This window comes from Halichoeres trimaculatus, unplaced genomic scaffold (assembly GCF_033239565.1).
Source record: "Halichoeres trimaculatus isolate MK-OKI-2021-1 unplaced genomic scaffold, fHalTri1.1 fHalTri1_scaffold_1, whole genome shotgun sequence".
Taxonomy (NCBI): Eukaryota; Metazoa; Chordata; class Actinopteri; order Labriformes; family Labridae; genus Halichoeres; species Halichoeres trimaculatus.
The window spans coordinates 31,875,776-31,895,009 of NW_027437179.1; the positions used below are offsets into that span (position 1 = coordinate 31,875,776).

Sequence of the window (19,234 nt, forward strand, 5' to 3'; positions counted from 1 at the left end):
TAATTTAATCACACTTGAGTCCTAGCTTAAGATACATCTACATTATTTTTATGTCCATCCCGCCAACTGACTTGGTAGCACTCACTCTCCCTTTACTACAGCCCTCCCTCTGTCCCCACTCTCCCTCCTCTCTGCTCTTCCTCCTCTGGCCGGTAGATGTCGCAGCCCTGCAGCCTCTGTGTGTGTCCGGGGACGCATGGATGTGTGTGAGCGCTTCCCTCATGACAAAGCTCCAGCGCGCCTGGAAACCAGGGACAGGAGCTCGAGCGTTTGGGGAGAAACCGTCGTCAGATTTAACTCTGCATGTTTACCTGCTTTACGGCTCGCTAACAAACTTCCTCACTGACCGGGTTACTTTTGATTTTCTTGTAACTAGTACCTCCCCTTCTCCTTTTCCCCCTCTTTCCAAGTGAACTTTGTAGGGATGTTGAATAAGAGCATCTCCGTGCAGCTGAATGTCCAGATAGTGCTGAAGTGAGTACAAGACGGATGTTCTCTTCTTCTTCTTTTACTTTTTCTGTTTAACACAAAAGAGGCAAAAAAAAAGAGGGAGCTAGAGAGAAAGAGCAAACGCGTGTGTGTGCAGGGAAGAGAGAGAGAGAGAAGTCGCACCGGTCTTTTGGAGCTACGCTTTCATGCCGTCAGTCTTGCGGACTCTGAGATGGACGTCAGATTTTATCCAGTTCCCCCTTCAAGCGTGGGTTCATGTACGTTACCGACTGACTCTGGTTTGGACTATTACCACTCCAACAAGGTAAAGAACCACCTCTACTTTACCAGCTTTTATTTGGACAGATGTGCAGCTTTGGGTGCGATGGTGCATCAAATCATTTGTTACGCATAGTGACTCGCATGCAGCACGTATGGCTAACATATAAGATCTGGGAGATATTTTCAGAATGCAATTAGTGACAAGTGCTGCACTTTTTCTGCCCCTTGGGATGAATTAGGCTGTAACGAGTGGTAAGCCACACCATCTCCGAACTTTGCTGTATTTGTGGAGTGCATACTGTTAGCAGGGCACCTGTTTTGAGCTTGTGCATGCAGTTTAGTGCCATATAATAAGAATTATAATGCGTTCATCTACGGAATCTGATTGTAAATTGAACTAAAGCTATCCTGTGAGTTGAGTGAAAGCGCAAACGCTCTCAGAAGCACAAGAGAATTATCTCTCTGAACCAGATAGAAACGCACCGAATATAGTTTTTGATCCCAGAAGTCCTGTTTTTCATATTTACATACATCACTTTGAAGATCATAATTTAAATCTCGCCGCGCTAACAGCGGAAACAGTCTTATCAGCTCCACACAAGTTTCCACACGGGTCAATGCACATTTAGTCCAAAACTATCAAGACTGCGTCTAAAAAAGGTGCATGCTGGACTGCCATGCTCATGCTTTAGATTGCACAGTTTTAACAACCCCGTCTGCTTATGAATGTGTCTTCTTTTCTGCTTGCTCCATGTAAGAGGCAGAGAATGCTGTACAACCTGTTCACGCAAATATCCACCTCATCATTACGCTTGTACTAACTTCCAAGAATTAATTATTCATCAGCAGCCTGTGTTAAAATTCCAAAAGCTCCAAACAAAAGCTTTTTTTTTTTAAGCCTTTTGCTTGTTTTGGATGGGGCAAGAACTTACAAATTCCTCCGTTGCGTTTTTACGCACGGGGACGTGTCCAATAAGTACAAGAGGCTCTGACACATTTACTGAAAAAAGGTGTAATAAAGCCTTCACCCCCGAAAGCCTTTTTGTCAAGAAAAATAACACAAAACAGTTTGTATCCATCTGGTTTGAATAGCTACACCTGGTTCTGGATTTTACTGTAGTTTTTTTTATGACTTGTCAAAGGCCGGTCCAATCTGTCCATGTGGTGTAAAACTGGACTTCACTGATCAGGGTCTTTCATTAAGAAAAATGAGCCACCGTCAAACAGATTTTCAGCAATGTATGGCTGTTTTATTTTTCATGTGGTGAAGGTAAAACTTGTGTAAACACTGGGCAGAGCTAAAGGAGGCATTACACCCGCAGCCATTCAAATAGGTCTGCTTGCCTTAGCACCTGGAGGGCAGCCAGCAGGCAGTTAACATTCACTGATGACAAAGTGAAACATTATAGCAGCTGTACAATATTTGAATTGTTAATCTCTCCCTGTTCCCACACACGTATGACACAGACACACACCCTTAGACTCACACTTTCTTGCAGAGAGGTTTGAATTACAACACACCAGTACTTTATATCAGTACTGTCATTCCTTAACCTGAGCGCTACTGTATCATTAATTTCAACCCTTGAACTGTAACTTCAGCTGATCCGGAGTCTGAAATTTTAAATAAAACCCCTCACATAGAAGTTTTTTTTGTCACCTAGTGTGATGATGCGCATAGACACGCACACAGAAGCTGCAGATGTGAATGTAGGATCTTTATGTGACCCAGCTCTCATGGCTGCGTGCATCTCATGGTTGTGGCGTTAACACAGTGAACTGCACTTATCATGATTCAGCGAGCATGGAGGGGCTGTTGGCTCGCTAGGAAGCAGCTTTGGGTTTCAAGGACAGAATCATATAACATTGTCATTACTGAAGTGACAGGTGTGGCTAAGATGTAAAGTGACATATTATCTGTAGTGCTACACATGACTGTTGAATAATGATACAGGGGCTTTATGTGAAGTTTTGGCAGCAGTTCATATTCATGGTGGTTTAATTTCAGGAGCAGGATGGAGTTGACCCTTCAGAGGTGCACTTTGTAAACAGTGCAACAGGGCTAATGCTGCTTAATCCACAGGCTTTGATTGGAAGCTTGCAGAGATATTAAAAATATGCAGATTTCCATTTCATGGCCATTATGTTGTATGTTCCAGAAAGTGCTTGTCTGATCTCTTTTTTTAAATCAGAAAATTTTAACAGAAATTAAAAATATGATGTAAAGTCACTGATTTTATAGCAATTAGCAATAAATGTAGCTTTTATGATTAGCAAACAAAGTGAATGTGTGTGCAAAACTGGTGAGAAACTCACTATTTTGTTTTCTGCATCACCACAAAGTATTTTATACACCAAACCAGGGAGAGAACAAACCACAAAAAAAAAGAAAAAAAGAAAAAAGAGTGCCCATCCCTTTTTTGAGCTCTGCTAGGTAAAACACATTTGTTTCTAAGAGCAGCTTTGCAACAATGACCTTTTCTGTTCTCTACCTGAAAGGGTTAATAATTGTGGAACGTAAAGAATGTGTAAGCTGAAACTAGTTGGAGCTGATTGGCCACATTCAGACTGATGATTGATTGATGTGCACCAGGAATATGGATCACATTGACAGGATACGTCAATACCTAAATTCTGTGGATGCACATGACCTTTGACTTTGGGGAAATGCTTTCCTGGAAATTAGATTTGAAAAATAAGTGAAATACATTCTTAAAAATCACAAATATCTCATATCCTAAATGCTTGTTTTGCCACACTTAAGTCATATTATGATGTAAAGACAGATTGATAAAGGGATTAGATAAGACAAATATGCCTTTGCACTGCCCTTCATTTCTTTGTGGATCCCTAATACAACAACCTGTGCGTCCACATTTCCAGAACAATGCAAAGAACAGCACATGAGCAAAGCATCGATTTGTGTTAGTGCTGCGAGCCCCGCGGCTCTGTTGCTCTTCTCAACTCCATCCAACTCTCGTTGTCCTGCACTTGCACAATCACCGTGAGTCATCTTTACTTTTCGCCCAAGATTTCTCCTAATCTTTTTGAAGCCTCTCTGTATCTTTTCCTCGCTGAGTGGGAGGTTTGTTTGTTCAGCGCACACTCAGCTGTGTATACCAGCGCTGAAGGCCACTTCTTCGCAAATGCCTGTTTTAGCGGGAGACTATTTGTCAAATGCATTATGACTTGTGCATACCCCCGGGCAGAATCACTCCGGTGAAATGAAGTTGGATAGATTACTGTAGCTGTTCCACTTTCTCTTCATCCCTCTTCCCTCTAACAGCACAGCGCCCGCGAGAGAGAGGCTCTCATGTAATTATACTGTAGTTATACTGTAGCTTTATAATCCAATGGTTTGCAGATGTTATTCTTTGCATAGTTGCAGCCTCTTCCAAGTTACTGTATGTTATTTATATATGCCGAAGCTGTTTTCCCCGCAGTGCAAAGCAAACAGTCTATTGATACACTATTTGTGCAGTGCAAGTACACACAGATGTGATATCTCAATCAAAGCAAACTGCATGTGCGCGCAGAGCATACCTAATTGCTAATATAGCTTCAGGCTAGATGTATGAATCATGTTTAACAAGATAACCATCATTTATGCATTGATCCAGGTTTTCCCATGTTAAACTTTGTAATTCCTTGTTGTGCGCCTTTAAACATGCACAAGCAGCTGACATTTGTCCAGCAGTGCACGCACAGCCTCTTTTCAAGTGGACTGCTCCATTTCCACCAAATCCAAATCGCTGTATTAGTCATGGGGATACTTCAAAGTACAGACAGGAGGAAATATTTTCCATGTTGAATTCTCAGAATGTTTTTTCTTCTTCTTCTTCGTAATAGAAACAGAAAAAGAAAAGAGTTATTCCAGCGGTAGCTCATTCTGTACACATAGAGAAGTTAATTACATGGAGGAAAGCATTCTTGGGTCGACAGCATGGACTTGGGGTTTTTCATTGTGCCCATTCATAACATTCTGCTGACTGGCCAGTCCGAGTTGCAATATCCCGACCGTTCTCGCTGGGAAAATGTTAACCCATGCATGGCTCTAATCAAACCGGTGCAAAGCTGCTGAAACTGCATGGGAAGTGGCGAGTTTATTGTTCTAATGCAGAACTCAGAGCTAATAAAAGATAACAAAATGTTGTTATGGTTGAACATTATTTTCTGCGTTTAAAGCAAGCTGTTAACAGTGCACTTTGTGAAGTTATTTTTCAGTCCAACCTCTCCCGAGCACTATTCATGATCAAGTCTTTCTGTCTCCCCAGCCCCCCCTTCTCTCTCTCTGTCGAACTTCGTCTCTCATTTACCTTCCCAGCAGCAATGTCAAAAGGTTATGGAGGGAAGCCGGATTGCCTGGGGCTGATTGTGTCTTTGAGTTAATGATAAGTAGCTACAGTGTTATTCTCTGGAGTAGTGGGGCTTAGATTTTGTTCTGTGCGCAGACCATTACAGCGGTGAAATTTTGCATTTATGGAGACGGTGGTTTTATATACAGAAATGAAAATACAAGACTATGTTGAGGACATTTTTGACTTGAATTTGGTGGATAAACTGTTTATAAGTGTGCTGCTGCCTCCTTTTTTCCTTTTGCAAAGGTGCACTTCTGGGTTGTTTGACGAGACACTGAAAGAATACGCTGTGTTTATTGTTGCCCATTGTTTATTCTGATGAACACATTTCATTTTATTAACTCAGCAGCTGCTGCTGGTAAACTGTGCAAAAGAAAGACAAGCGTGAAACGGTGACCAGACAAAGTGTCACTGAAATACTACAGCCAGCTCCGTCTCCAAGCAAAATAAATGTACATAGCATGAGCTAGCTTGATTAGCTGCAACTTTAATCAGCAGCAGCGCTTAAAACACTCATCCTTTAGGGCTAGTTGATCAAATCAGCGCATTGACAGGTTGAAACAGACACCATTGCATTGTATTCAGTCCAAAAAAAGAAGACTATGGTACAGCATAGGATCAAAATAGTAAAATAAACAAGCTAAAGAAATTAGCATCTTCTTCTCTCTTTGAAAAAAGGCACAAAATATGGCACTGACAAAAATTAGACATGAAATTCAACAATATAGCAAGACATAGGCTACCTATAAATATATATGACATCATGGTATGCAATATAAATTCTGCCTAGAGAGCCCACTGAGACATACAGGAACAAAACAAAGCCTAAGCTAGCTTAGTTAGCCGTGTCTTTAAGCTAGCAGCAGTAAGTTTTAAAACTATAATTTTTCCACGAATTATTACATTGACATTAAAAGACAGATATTATTCAGTTGTGAGGTCTAAAAATATCCACAAAAGAATATTCTGATCAAGGAGACGGTAAACACAAGGTTCTTTAGCGAGGGAAAATCACCAAAGGGGGAGCTGTGGCAAAACTGGGTTTAAGAAAATAATACAGTTAGACATCTAATTAATACGTAATTTAACTGAAACTTGATTTCAATTCTTCTAACTGCTTTGAGGCAAGCTCAGTAAGTATACAAGCTGGCTTAGTAAACTGTAGCTTAAAGCTAGCAGCAATCAATTTTGAAACAACCATTTTTTAATGCAGTTTTATTGAAATAATTGCACTGACAGGTTAGGACAGACGTTATGATAGTAGGGAAAAAAGTAAACCATTATGATAAATAAGATAAATAAGGATTATGAATTAGCTGAAATAATTGACACTAGAATCCTCGACTGGGGAATTTTCAAAAGAATAGAGAGGAAGGTGAAAATGATTAAAAAAACCAGAGAATATTACGCAGAATGGTGTTCGTTACTCTTAATCAAACATTGACCACTATACAGGAGACATAGCACATGTGGTAGTGTCACACCATCCAGTACAAGCAAAAATCACAGCAGTAAAGAAACTGTAGCTTCCACTGTGCAGCTTTACCAGCATGAGGTGTCACAGGGTGTTTGAGGACAGCTACTGACTGTTTGAAGAACAGGTGGGAGGCTACAGAACTGGCCATAACAGGGATTTACCAGCACGGACTCCAGTTTAACCTACAGGATAGCAAAGGTGACAACCAGACTCTGCAGCTCTCCCTCTGCTCTCCTCTGTGCTTTATAATCTCAAGCAGACATGACTCAGAGCTACTAGAGGTGTTAAGAGGGTCATAAGTCATGTTCAGCTGAAAATAGATAGTATAGTTTATCCTGCCTGGTTAGCTACTTAATCACCTTAGTCCATAGAAACTAGCTATTTATGTCGATGATTTATTGTAATAAGTGCAAAGAATTTAGTCATGACAGTGCATTTTTTAAAACTCTGCCCAATATACTTTCGTGATATACTTCCGCTATCCAAATCAGCCATCACAGAGCAGTCCATCACCAAAAAGAGGCTTTGCTTTGAAAGCTTTTGGTATGGGAGCGAGGACAGGTTTTAGGATGAGGCAAACTGTAGCATAATAGGAAAGAAAACAGCCACGTCTCAAGACGTCAGAGTAATTCTAATTTTGACGTTGATTGGGGATCAGAGCACGCCTTTCCCGGCCCACATTGCGCCCCTCATTAAATCACATTAACCCAAATTATCATCACTCCCCTTGAAACCTTAGTCAGGATTGACTCCTGGCTCCTCAGCTGGGTGTTGAGTGTGCATTTTATCCCCCCATGACTTGTGTAAAGGAGTCCAGCGTGCCAAAGCGTTTTAAACTGTCTTCACCTCATGAGGCCACACTGGTTCCTCGGTAGCAATAGCCTCAGCCTCTCTGTCTAGAAACACACACACACACACACACACACACACACACACACACACACACACACACACACACACACACACACACACACACACACCACCCAGTCTCCTTGTGCTGTTTTATATTCACTTCTTGATTGGTTGGGGGTTGGGGGTTGGTTGGAATAGCATTTGTGAGGTTAGCTGGTTTGTGCAGGGAGGGGGGAAGTAGATTTGGGGTGTGTATGCAGAGACAGACAAGGAAGGGGCTGTAGAAGACGGAGGGAGAAAAAGGAGAGAGATTTTTAGGGGGTACTTTAGTTTTCAGCTCGCCATCCAGTCTGTAATGTCATTCAACGATGTGGAAAGCAAAATGAGCCTTGCCACCAGATGTGTTCCAGTCCAGATAGCGACTTGAAAGACAGACGTTTATTGTTTTAGTGCATTTGGTGTGGTTCAAACCCAAACTGCATGAAATGTTGATTGATGGATTTCACTAATGAATGTGTGTGTGCGTGAAAGAGGGAGAGAAAAGCATCTGCTTCATGTGATTTATTTAACCATTTCTGTGCTCTGCTCTGTTGCTGTGAAAGAGGATTTTTCACTGTGCTACAGTAGCATTTCAAAGCTGAAACATTTTTTCTTTCAGCTCCATGAAAGAAGAAAAAAACAACCTTTTAGTAATGTTCCCTTTTGATATCTACACAATGTGGCCTTGATATTTCTACAAAGTATATAGACCAAAATAATATCGTGAAACAGGCTTCAGTACAGATAAGTATAGTACCAGACAATACAGCACAAAAGAGGTGCATAGTCGTCTTGTTTTTTATTATAACAATAAGTCAGAATTAACTCTCAGACTGCCCTGACCTTCTGTTATGCAATTGTATATCTTCGGTTCACCACGGCAACAACCAAACTTATTGTTGCCAGTGACATTTAGCATCATCCTCATGCATGTGGTTTAGACTGCAGGTCAGGAAGTGCGCAGATCTGTCTTTGTTGCAACAGTTTCAGCATCCCTGCTGCGAAGTGCAAGTCCTTAATTATCAAGCATTAACATTTTTGTTGCCCCTATTGTTCTACAATTAAGGTATCAGTGGGGGCTACGAAGACAAAACATTTCTGTTGCACAGAAAGCTGCGAATCTGATCTTCATTAGGATAATTACTTTATTTCATTTACAAACAAACAGACCACAAAAGTGATTTTTCTAGATGCTGGAGATTACGACTCTGAGTTATTGGCCTTGGCAGATTTGTATAAACCAGGCTTTGGTACATAAATTAGCGTAATCATCGTATGAGTAAAACATATCAATGTTTCACATAAGCACAGACGGAGCTCATCATCTCCCACTTTCACACTCGCCACTCTGCAGAGATCTTGCAGTTCAGCACGCGATTTGTGTTTTGTTCCACATATGTAGGAATTTATATTACATGCAGGCTTCGTTTTGGTACTGTCAAAACTTTCTTTTTAGAAAAGGGCTGACGTGAAATGGTGTGAGTCTGCTGTTTAGTCTATTAGCAGGAAATGAAACACTGGGGAGTGACGGAGAGGAGGGGTGAGGGAGACTTTCGGGGCCTCTTGTCGGGTCAGAGGTAGGAGGTTTGGACCGGTTGTTGATCTGAACGATAAGATCTACCTTTAAGATCACAGGGATTGGGACAGCGTTTCTGTCAGACTTGAGTAGGTATTTGAAGTAACAGAACAACATGTCAAATGGACAATTTGTGGAGAGGAAACTGCAACAATGTATCAGTAACTCCATTTAATAAAGCACACAATAAGGTCAATTTTCAAGCTTTAATGTCAAAAGTACTTAGATTTTCTGCCTTTTCTGTATCTAACTATGGTATGGCTTTGATTTCAGTTTTCTAGGCAAAAATTTAATTTGGGATGCTACTTTCAGATGTGGCCAATATCACTGTTTTGATGCTGATATTTAGTGAGTGGGTCAGTTTATGACCAATATATAACACAGATTTCACATTGTTCTTCCATTTGATAAATACAACGATTGAAAAATGAAGATTGATTCTTCCAACTTCATAACAATGTGAAACATGTGGTTATTTCAGTCATCAAGATGTTTTAGATTGCTTCCGAAAGCAATAGATAACAAAATAATCTAATTTATGTTAAACAATAGCCAGTGTCTGTTTTAAATTTCATATGCTATCATTTAGGACAGGAAAAACATGTTATCATTTAGAGGGATGCTAACGTTGCTTGAGAGAAGCTACACTGAGAAATCTGCCTGCAGTGTATGCAGATTTTTTTTTCTTTTTATTTGTTTTTATTTATGTATTTTTTCAATGGGCCTTGTAAGAGTTGATGTCCTTCCATATTTTATTTCAAAATGCGATTTATCGGCTTGATTAATCAGCCAAATGATTGAAATGTCTCTTTCTAGTCACTTTGAAGCATTTTTTGCTTTTTTTTCTTTCAAATAAATGTCTAAAAGGTAATTATCATAACATTAAACAACAGTGTATATAATAATCAAAACAGGCATTTGCTGCAGCCCTGTGGAAGAGAGTTCTTAACTGATGACTAATTAAATGGTAGACTGATAACTCATCTAGATGCAGACTGTAATGTTTAAATGATATTAAACTTTAAGAGGTTTCTTGTCAGAGTAGAAAAAGAAAGCTCTCTGTTAGTTTCTTGTTACTTCAACCCCCCGGGCTCTACTTAGACAGTTGTTCCTTCTGCAGAGATGGCGTAACCAACAGATTCCAAAGGATGATCGTTTGAAAACACTGATAAACACAGTGTCTGTGTGGTGGAAGAATGCAGCTGTCGGTTGCATTAAGAGAAGTTCGTAACACGGGCAAACATGAGTCGTTGTCTGAGCTTCCTGAGGCATGTCCTGTGCAAACACAACCAGAGATGGCTGCTGCAGGTCCACGCTCAAAGAGACCACAAGAGCACACGTTCATAGATCTGCACCCTGTCACAGGTAGACACATACACACACACACGCTCACATGCAGATGTGAGCATGCCCACACTTGCATACCAGAAATAAATACAAAAACACACGTGTGAACGTACAGACCACAGAAATGCTGTTTACGTGGATCAACAGCTCAACCCACTGCGGTGATGACTGTACTGTAAAGCACGAGTGTTTTGATATTTACAGTTAATCCTGTGATCTATGAGTGTGATAACAGTCACAGTTTTGGGAAGATTTAAGGTCGGGTCATGCATGTTAGATAGATTAATTAGGCAGATAAGTATAGGGTCACACATTTTTTATCTTCCCCAGTTCCAGGATGACTATATCAGCCAGAAGAAAAAACAGAACATTTCACTTGCATTATAATCCTCAGTGCAGGGTGACATTGTAAAGAAGACGCCCTTGAAAATCCATGACATTCAAATCCATCCTTACTTATATTCAAAGGAAAGTTTGAAACTTGAACCACTTGTGACGTGTGACATGTTTTTGTCTAGAGATCATGTTTGAGTGACTCCAGGATTGTAAAGGAAGTTAGCTGTAAGGTTAGACCACAGAGGACCGTCCCTCAGCTGTGTGCCGTTTGTGTCTGTGTCGCTCTGTGCCAAGTGTGTGAGTGTGTGTGTGAGACTCCCCTCCCTATCACTACAAACCCACAGTCCCCCCAGGCCCCTTTCTGCCTCAGTCTAGTAAACCACCTCTGGCACTTTTGGGCTTTGTTCATAATATTTTTATTGTAGCTTTGGCTTGCTTTCCAGGAATTCCATTTGCTGCATGTTGATGCTCAGTTACTACCTCATCATTCTCAATGTTGACGTATAACGGAGTCAAATAAAACCACTGCACCCTGTACTTAAATGTAAACTTCAAATTGTGTCATTGTGTCAGGGCTGTCACTGTTGTTGCAATCTTCAACTTGTCACTCTTATTTTAAATTCTAAAATGAGTCTAGAAAACTGCTTGTGGTTCATTTAAAATGTGCAGTTTTATTTCACTGTGCATTGATTGTGGATGTACAGTAGCTGCTTTAGGCTGGCTTTAGGCTGATCGGTATGTGATGTGTTGGTGCAGCTGAAGCCGAGTGTTTTCACTGTGCAAACACAGCATTGCTGGCACTCCTGGTTTCACTTAATCTTTGACACAAAGGCACTGGCATGCGGCTGAGCTCTCAGACACTTTCAGTGACAGAGAGAACGAGAGGGAGAGGAAAAGAGAGGCAGAGGTGGGAACATGCACAAAATAATAGGTTAATTGCTTGAAAATGATCTCAAGTTTTAAACCCTTTACATTTATTTATCTTCGTTTACCTTTTTTAGGATTTCTGTGGTCCTTCAACGTCACACTCTGCTATTAGGATTTCCTGAAGCAAACACAGCACCATGTGACTGATACCATGCCTTGTACTGTGGTCACCTCAGGACCTTATTCTGGGTTGTAGTGTACACACAAATCCACACTACTGCCAGTCTGGATGGATGATTTATATGCCTGCCATCCCATAATTACTTGCTGGGTAGATGGGAGGACCTCTGTGAGATTATAGTTTGTCTTTGCAGTTAAAGAAGTAAAATCCAGAGACACTTGAAAAGATTTGGCAGTAAGCTCCTTTTAAAGGATCTTTTGATGTTTTATCAAGCGCTGAAACATTAATTGGAAATGTATTTCTCATCTCTGTAATGATGGAAACGGGGAAGAAAACTGTCAGAAACATTTAGAAATGAAAAAATAACATTGATTTTATTTCCAAATTTTCCTCCTTGAGATGCGTTCTTAATTACTGCAGCTCTTCTTTTTGTAGTAAAATGTTACCCATTGGCACTGTAGTCGTTTCTTTTGCAGTTAGATTTCTTTCAGATGCATTCAGACACGTATTAATCGAATATTTGCACATGAAAAGAATTGTTTTCTTTGCTTTTTGGACACACCTAGAAGATGGAGTAGGAATCCAAAATGAAAAAGTTGACCTCTCGTCAGACTTTGACGGGATTTTGCTGACAAGAGTCACGGGTAATCACCAGATTGTTGGCAGGAGAGAGGCGTGAGCTCTTCCTAGATATCCTCCACCTAATATTCTTTTAATTGACTTCAGAGAAAGTGTACGAAGACGTGCTGATGAAGTTACAAATTGGCTAAAGAAGCTCACTCAGAGAGCCAGATCTCCTTGTTCCTTTCGGTTTGGTTTGTTGTACTTTCTGCTGCTCCGCATAATGACGAGGGTGGAAGAGTGGAAGATTTCAATTACTCGGAGAAAGTCAAGGAGGTTGTTGAAGTTTTGAGAAATACAACACGGGGTGGTTGCTACGTGGAGATTGCGCCTATTTGGAATGTAATTAAATTGGTTTGGCTGCTTGCCAGTGGAAAAAAATACATTCCTCTTTCTTCTCATCTGAAATGAAAATGTATAGAGTGTTTTGCTGAAAAATACCTGGAGGGAAAAGTCGGCTGTTGAATATTTGTAATACAGCAAGCACTGTGCAGTTGAAATGAGTTTTGAGATGAGTTATCCGTTGTGGTTTCCCCTTTGACATTTCAAAGGTATGCAGCTTTTGAACCATGGATTTACTGTAATCTATTTTTTTCCTATTATTGATGTGTGGTTGAGTTATAAACTGTAAATTGGCTTCTCTGCCATTTCCCTCACTGTGCCATATCACAAACCACGAGGCCACGGTGCAGAAACAGACTCTGTAATAATGTTTTTATAAACAGTCACATGTAAACCTTGGTTGTTGGTTCTAGTCTACATATGAGACGGTGCTACACTGCTGTTTACCATATAGAGTGTATGAGTCCTTCAGCAGCCCTGCCGCCCCTCTGCAAGGTAACCAATCAAAACCCAGACACGAGGCAGACTTTAGCAAGCTGTTCTAATTTAAAGATAATGGCACAATTTTTAGAGGCAATGAGACATATGAGGAAAGGAGACTCTGAGATATGGTTAGAATAGGTTGAAAGATTTGCTGTCGTAGTTTGTTACAAGTATAAAAAATATGATCCGTCATGATAAAATCTGTGACTACATTGGGAAAATATCATTCAAGCCCAAACAGTCTTAAAATGCTGGTTGAAAGGGTTAAAGAAAAGAAGACTAATTGTATTTGTGAGTGTAGCCCCTGCTCAAACATATCAGAAACCCTGTACATGAGCTAACCTAACCCTTTTATAAGGACTATGAAAATACATATACATGTTATAATTTAACACACAGCACCTATATGAGGAAGTTTTCTGTGTTTGGCTAGAGCTGAATTTAAAAGTACAACATGCATATGTGAGCCCCTGCTCAGCCCTCAAGGAAACCCTGTACATCCGCCCAGTGTTCCCACAGTCTGCAGCGACTGTGAATCCACATTTACATATGTTACAGTTTAAATTTTGCAGTCTTGCTGATAAAGTCATGACAGTTTCATGAACGTAGGAGTAGAATGGTGAGTCTGTGAGCATTAAGTGTAACATTTGCTCATGATCCAAAAATTTAAGTCAGATCAGCAATGTCACAAAAAAATGTTGAGCCATCACTGTCATGACTTTTTCTCCGTATTTTTCAGAAAAGCGACATTACTTCTGAGGAATTGCACTGAATGCATGAGATTGTAAATCTACTGGCAGATGCAGATTTGTGGTAACTAAAGAACTACATCCATAATGACTAATAGATGAATAGATATTGTAAGAAATACCCCGTTGTTATCACTTCCTTCCTCTGAGCCTTGTAAAGACCAGCAATAATTGACGTTTGAGGTTGTTTTGGCTCGCACAAAGTACAAAGTGATCTTCCTCTTTCCTAGTACAAAGAACCACAATAAAGACAACAAACGCTCTCAGACTTGTGTTACAGATTTGGGGAAATTATACTCTTCTCGAGAAGTTTTTTGGTTTCCTTTTAAGCATTTTTAAAGCTGAATGAAAACAGCAATTTTTCACTCGTCACAACAGTGTGAAAATGGGTGAACAATAGTGTTATGAGAGAAACGGAGAGGAGAAGAGGAGAAAGAGGAACCAGCAGATAAGTTAAGAGCTATAAATTTTAGCTGTTGGCGTGTTGTTTGTTTGATGTGGAGTATTGTTTAAAAAAAAAGAAAAGACCAGCTGTCTTCATCCACTGTCGCCTGATCTGCAAATGGATCGAGCTGCCCACTAGAGCCTTCCTTACAAAATCAGCCTGGCATGGCGTTATAATAGCTTTTCCTTGTACGTGTCCTGTCAAATCAACTTAGCTTCTCCGGATGCTATTTTAGCATTAGTCACACAGTTGATAGAGAAACTACAAGTCCTATGTATGCCCCCGCTGTCCCCTGGGAGCACATGGAAGTATTCTTGTAGACCAAACACTACGACACTTCTGGAGAGTGTACATCAGAAACAGACCCAGAGAGCTGCTGAGATGATGAGCTAATTATTAGCGAGGTCTACCGCTATGGTGCTAATGGCTGTTTGCGGGTTGGTGGGTACTGTAACATGGTGGTTGTGCGCTCCCAATGCATGGTTGATTTTCTGTCAGAGGCTTAATCCAACATGCACATGACAAAGCCTGCTAAGTGAATCAAAAAGCTGTGTATCAGTGGAAACAAGGCTCCTCAGTCTCCTCAATGGAGCTGCATAGATAGAGGGAATGGGCACAGATGCTTGCCAATACACCTCCAGGGCATTGACTGTGTGCCATAATGCTTTCATTGGCCTCTCCTGCCTATGTCGGATGTATACTCGCATCTCAATAAAGCGTAGGTTTTTTTCATGTTGTCTACGGTGTGTGTGTGTGCTTTCTTAGCCAGGAGTAAACTTGTGAGAGCCCAGACATAGGAATGCACTGTTGACCTGTAAAATGATGTTCATTTTTGTGCCGTTGCAGCCCTCAACGTGCACCAAGACATAGAAGAAAAAAAAACATCTGCAGAGAGGAAAAGGAGATGAAGAGATAGAGCTTTATCTGGTACACAGAGAAAGAGGCCTGATGAGCAATTCTGCAAACTTTGATAAAGAAAAAGAAAGTATTGTAGTTGATAATATCACATGTAGCACCAAGACGGAGTCCTGTTTCCAGGGCGAGCATGTGCTGACAGGAGAGCAGCTCTCAGTTTCATATGTGCTCATGCACCTGCTCACGTTCACTCTTATTTTCACTGCAGCACAACAGAGTGAATGTGGTCCGGCATCAAACATCAACTGTCCCTGCCACCGCGAGATCACACAAATGTTTTATGTTCTGTAAGTTCTAATGGCTAGAAACTCAGTGTGAGCTGAAAAAGGTAACAAAGGGGTGCTTAAAAATGACATTTATGCTAAATTAAAAAAGATGGTGCTGAAAGTGACTGAAATAATGCAGAAAATTACAAGCATGCCACTGAAAGTTATCACAATGCAAACATGGCAGAGATGATGTTAAAGTGTGGTAGATGTTGTTAAAATGATAAAATGATAAAGCTAGTGTGGCTAAAGCATTTTACCAGGAATTAAGAGAATATTTAGAGTGATTAAGAAAGAAGAGAATAGTTCTGTAATTGATGACGATGCTTCAGTGGTGAAGATGGCGTTAAAATAAAGGACAGTGACAATAATGATTCTGAAGTGATGAAAATATTTATAAAAAAGAGAAAGCAGTGCTAGCTATAAAGATGATGCTGAAAATAATGAAGATAGTGCTGCAATAATGTAGATAATGCTGAAGTTGTTCAAATGGAGCAGAAAATGATAACGACGCTAAAATGAAAAGAGAGTAGCTGAAAATAACAATTGCAATGCTGACAGTTATAAGCATGGTGGTGATGCTTAAAGGATTAAGATAGCTACAATAATGAAGACAATGCTGAAGTCGTTTGAGATGATGCCAAGAGTTATACAGGTAAAGAAAAAAGTAACAATTATATTGCTGAATGGAATAAGATTAAGTTAAAACCGACAAAGATGATGACAAAAATGAAAGCAAAATACTATTTTTTTTTTAAATTTTGTTTTTAACCTCAAACTTGCTTCTTTTTTCTAAATGCCCTGAAGCTTGGGAACCCGTCATATCTGAAAATCAACTGTTTCAGTAGTCCCTTCCATTTAGAAACGTATCGATTTTGATTCTTGGTAAGTCAACGTGTGGTTAGAATTTGGTGTAATTGAGGCGTTTCTGATAACAACCAAGATGACTGCAGTAGATGTGTTACATTCTGAATATGCTTGTGTGTGTGTTTTTTCTATCAAATCAGGTAATGCTGTGTCCTAAGATGACTGTCTTTAAATGAATTGGATATTGAAACAATATACAAAGACAACTTTTGTAACAAGAAACAGCGATCAGAGGAGTATTGTCTGCACACATTGATGAGCCTGTTAGAAACCTGAAATTAACTGGAAAGTTGAGGACTGGTTTAGGTTTTGCAAGTTGTGCTGGCAAGAGAAGGCCAGCAAAAGAAGCTGTTAAAATGTTTTGTGAATTTGCGATGAGTATTTTTATTTATCTGTTCAGTGGTAAATCGAAAGCTTCATAAAATTTTACAGCACCAGAATAATTTAATAGACAATAACTCAAAATGCAACTGAAATGATCCAAGTACTTGTGGTTTTAAGCTGCTTTAACTAATGATCAGTGCTATCCAGATTTCTGAATATTTTCTCTGTGGAAGTGTTGTGGTTTGGACTGAAAAGTGCCTCCAGAAGAGAAAAGCAGTGATGGAAAAAATATGCAAAGATGTAGATATGAAGAGGTTATCCATGAACTAGTGCTTGACCTTACAGCAACACTTAAAGCTTTTCATCCATTCTGAAAAACATTTCTGCTTTTCTCTTCACTGTAAAGACATTGAACTCTTTCTGCTGCGAGGTCAGGACTTGGTGCATCGGCTTTGATTTGCAGTAGCTCTTGTGGCTTGTTCAAGTACTGTCTGCATTCAGAGGAGGATTCCTGTTTCTTGACATCCCTTTACAGTTAAATTACATTTTCTGCACTCGTTCTGGCTTGTTTAGTGTATTTGGCAACCGCTATCTTCCCAAGCAACAAAGCAGCACGAGGGCTAAGCAGGTCTCATGTACGACACCGAGGTGACGAATGAGCTAATTGGGGATTAACAGTTAATAACTGAGCGAGGTGAGACAAGTGCTGAGCCCCTCTCTGTGCCAAAGTCTGCGGCACCGTTTCTTTCTTCCTGCTTGTGCTCTCTCCTCGTCCTCACCTGCATCGCTTTTGTTTCCCTTTCTCTGTATCCTCTTCCTCTCTGTCTACCTCGGCTGGATTTCTCTTCTTTTCTGCTTTCTGTAACCCCCTCTTTATTCTCTCCTTCTCTCTCGGGCGGATTCTCATCAGCCTGTATTAGTTGCAAGCGCAGAGCTAAGTGGCTGTGACAACATTCTCAGATGCTCCAGCTGCCACAGATTTATTGAGTTATTAAAGTAATGTACTGTGATTAAAAATGCTAATTTTCCCTAAATTGTATGCCAGCTTACAACGTTTTTTCCCCCCTCCAGAAGCTGATTTAATTACATGGAAAATGAAACAAGGGCCGATGATTCAATCTTTGCAGCCAATTGCCTCTCCATAGAAAAATGAATTACCTCATGATACAGAATTATTGTTTTGAGCTACAAAAAGTCAAATGACACTGGGGCCCTTTGAAAGCTTTCTCTGGTGTATTGTACCAGCTGTGTTCTGCACAAGTGCTCACATTCAAACCACACATACATTAAGTTAGCTTGTGTTTTGTTTATGTGTCAGTCTTTCCCCAGGCCATCATTTGAAATGGGGGGCTTTGAATTGAGTGTAAAACACTTTAAATCCTTATCTCGCCGCTAAAGTAAACCACTCAATAGATGTAGAGTAGTTCTGGTTTTACATTTAAGGCGTGCATTTTTAAATAAAGAGAGGAAAGAAAGTTCCCCTTCCCAATATTATTATGAATTGTGTCCTCGTCTATTCGGTATAATTTCCTTTCCCCTCAGGGTTTGTTCTGTGTGCTTTCCTTGGCTCATTTTGGCCGCTCATTATGCATTCATGTATTCGTTTATATAATGCACAACACTGCAGCTTTAACGGACAAATCTCAGCCGTCCTGGACAACATTTTGTGCAACACATGAATGCTTACATTTCCTTTGAATTCTCTGTTCTGTCATTTCTTTACCTCAAGCGGACACTTTCTCCTGCAACACTTCTTTTGTGGAATATTCAAGCTTCTATTTGAACATCACAAGGACTAAATCAGCTTCTGAGAAAGCTTTTCTCATTTGAATAATAGGATAGAGCTTTTTCCCCACTGATCACTTGATCTTTGCGGAGCATTCCTGCTGAGTAGGAGACACCAAGTTACTTCTGAGAGATGACCACAACTGCTCTAGCAAGTGTTTGGATCCCCTCCAGATTTCTCAGGTCCTCGCCAGTATCAGCATCACTTTACAGCCCTCACCTTGTCAATAGATCCTATAGCAGAGCGTGTGAAATATCCGTGACCATGTCAGATGTCTTTTTCTCTCTCTGGAAAGGGTTGACTCGTGTGCGCAGAGTGAGAGGATCCGGCCTTCCAGATGTCCTAGACATAACAGAGGCTTGTCAGCTCTGAGGCCGGAGCTCTAAATGGGTCACTCTCCTTGATATCACACAGCTCCTCCACAATGACCCCTCTGTTCTCCTGATATTACAGCACACCAGGTGGTTTTCTGTGGAAGCCACGGCCAGACAAATATGGAGTGTTTGTGAGTAGGTAGAAAAACATATGAACATGCAGTTGTTTGTTTTAGGTATGGCAAGTATTTAATATAGCACAACTTCAGCGACGCAACCTTTGAAAACAACGAAGAAAAATGTTCAAAGCATGCAGAAGCATTGATATTTTGTGATTAGAATATTAATTTTGCATTGCACAGTCTATACTCTAAGCTT

The 19,234-nt window shown here is 40.3% G+C and overlaps 1 protein-coding gene across 2 annotated transcripts in view; it reads left to right on the forward strand.

Annotated features, from left to right (window-relative positions):
* Nucleotides 1-207: 207 nt before the first annotated feature.
* The window catches only part of tox2 (TOX high mobility group box family member 2), a 122,984-nt gene continuing 103,957 nt past the window's right edge, over nt 208-19,234 (forward strand). Inside the window, exon 1 of one of the 2 annotated variants that reach the window (XM_074681062.1) lies at nt 208-754. In XM_074681062.1, coding sequence (XP_074537163.1) covers nt 662-754 — 93 coding nt within the window. In that variant the 5' untranslated portion in view covers nt 208-661. The remainder of the gene's footprint in view (nt 755-19,234) is intronic. The other variant, XM_074681071.1, reaches the window with a different exon arrangement.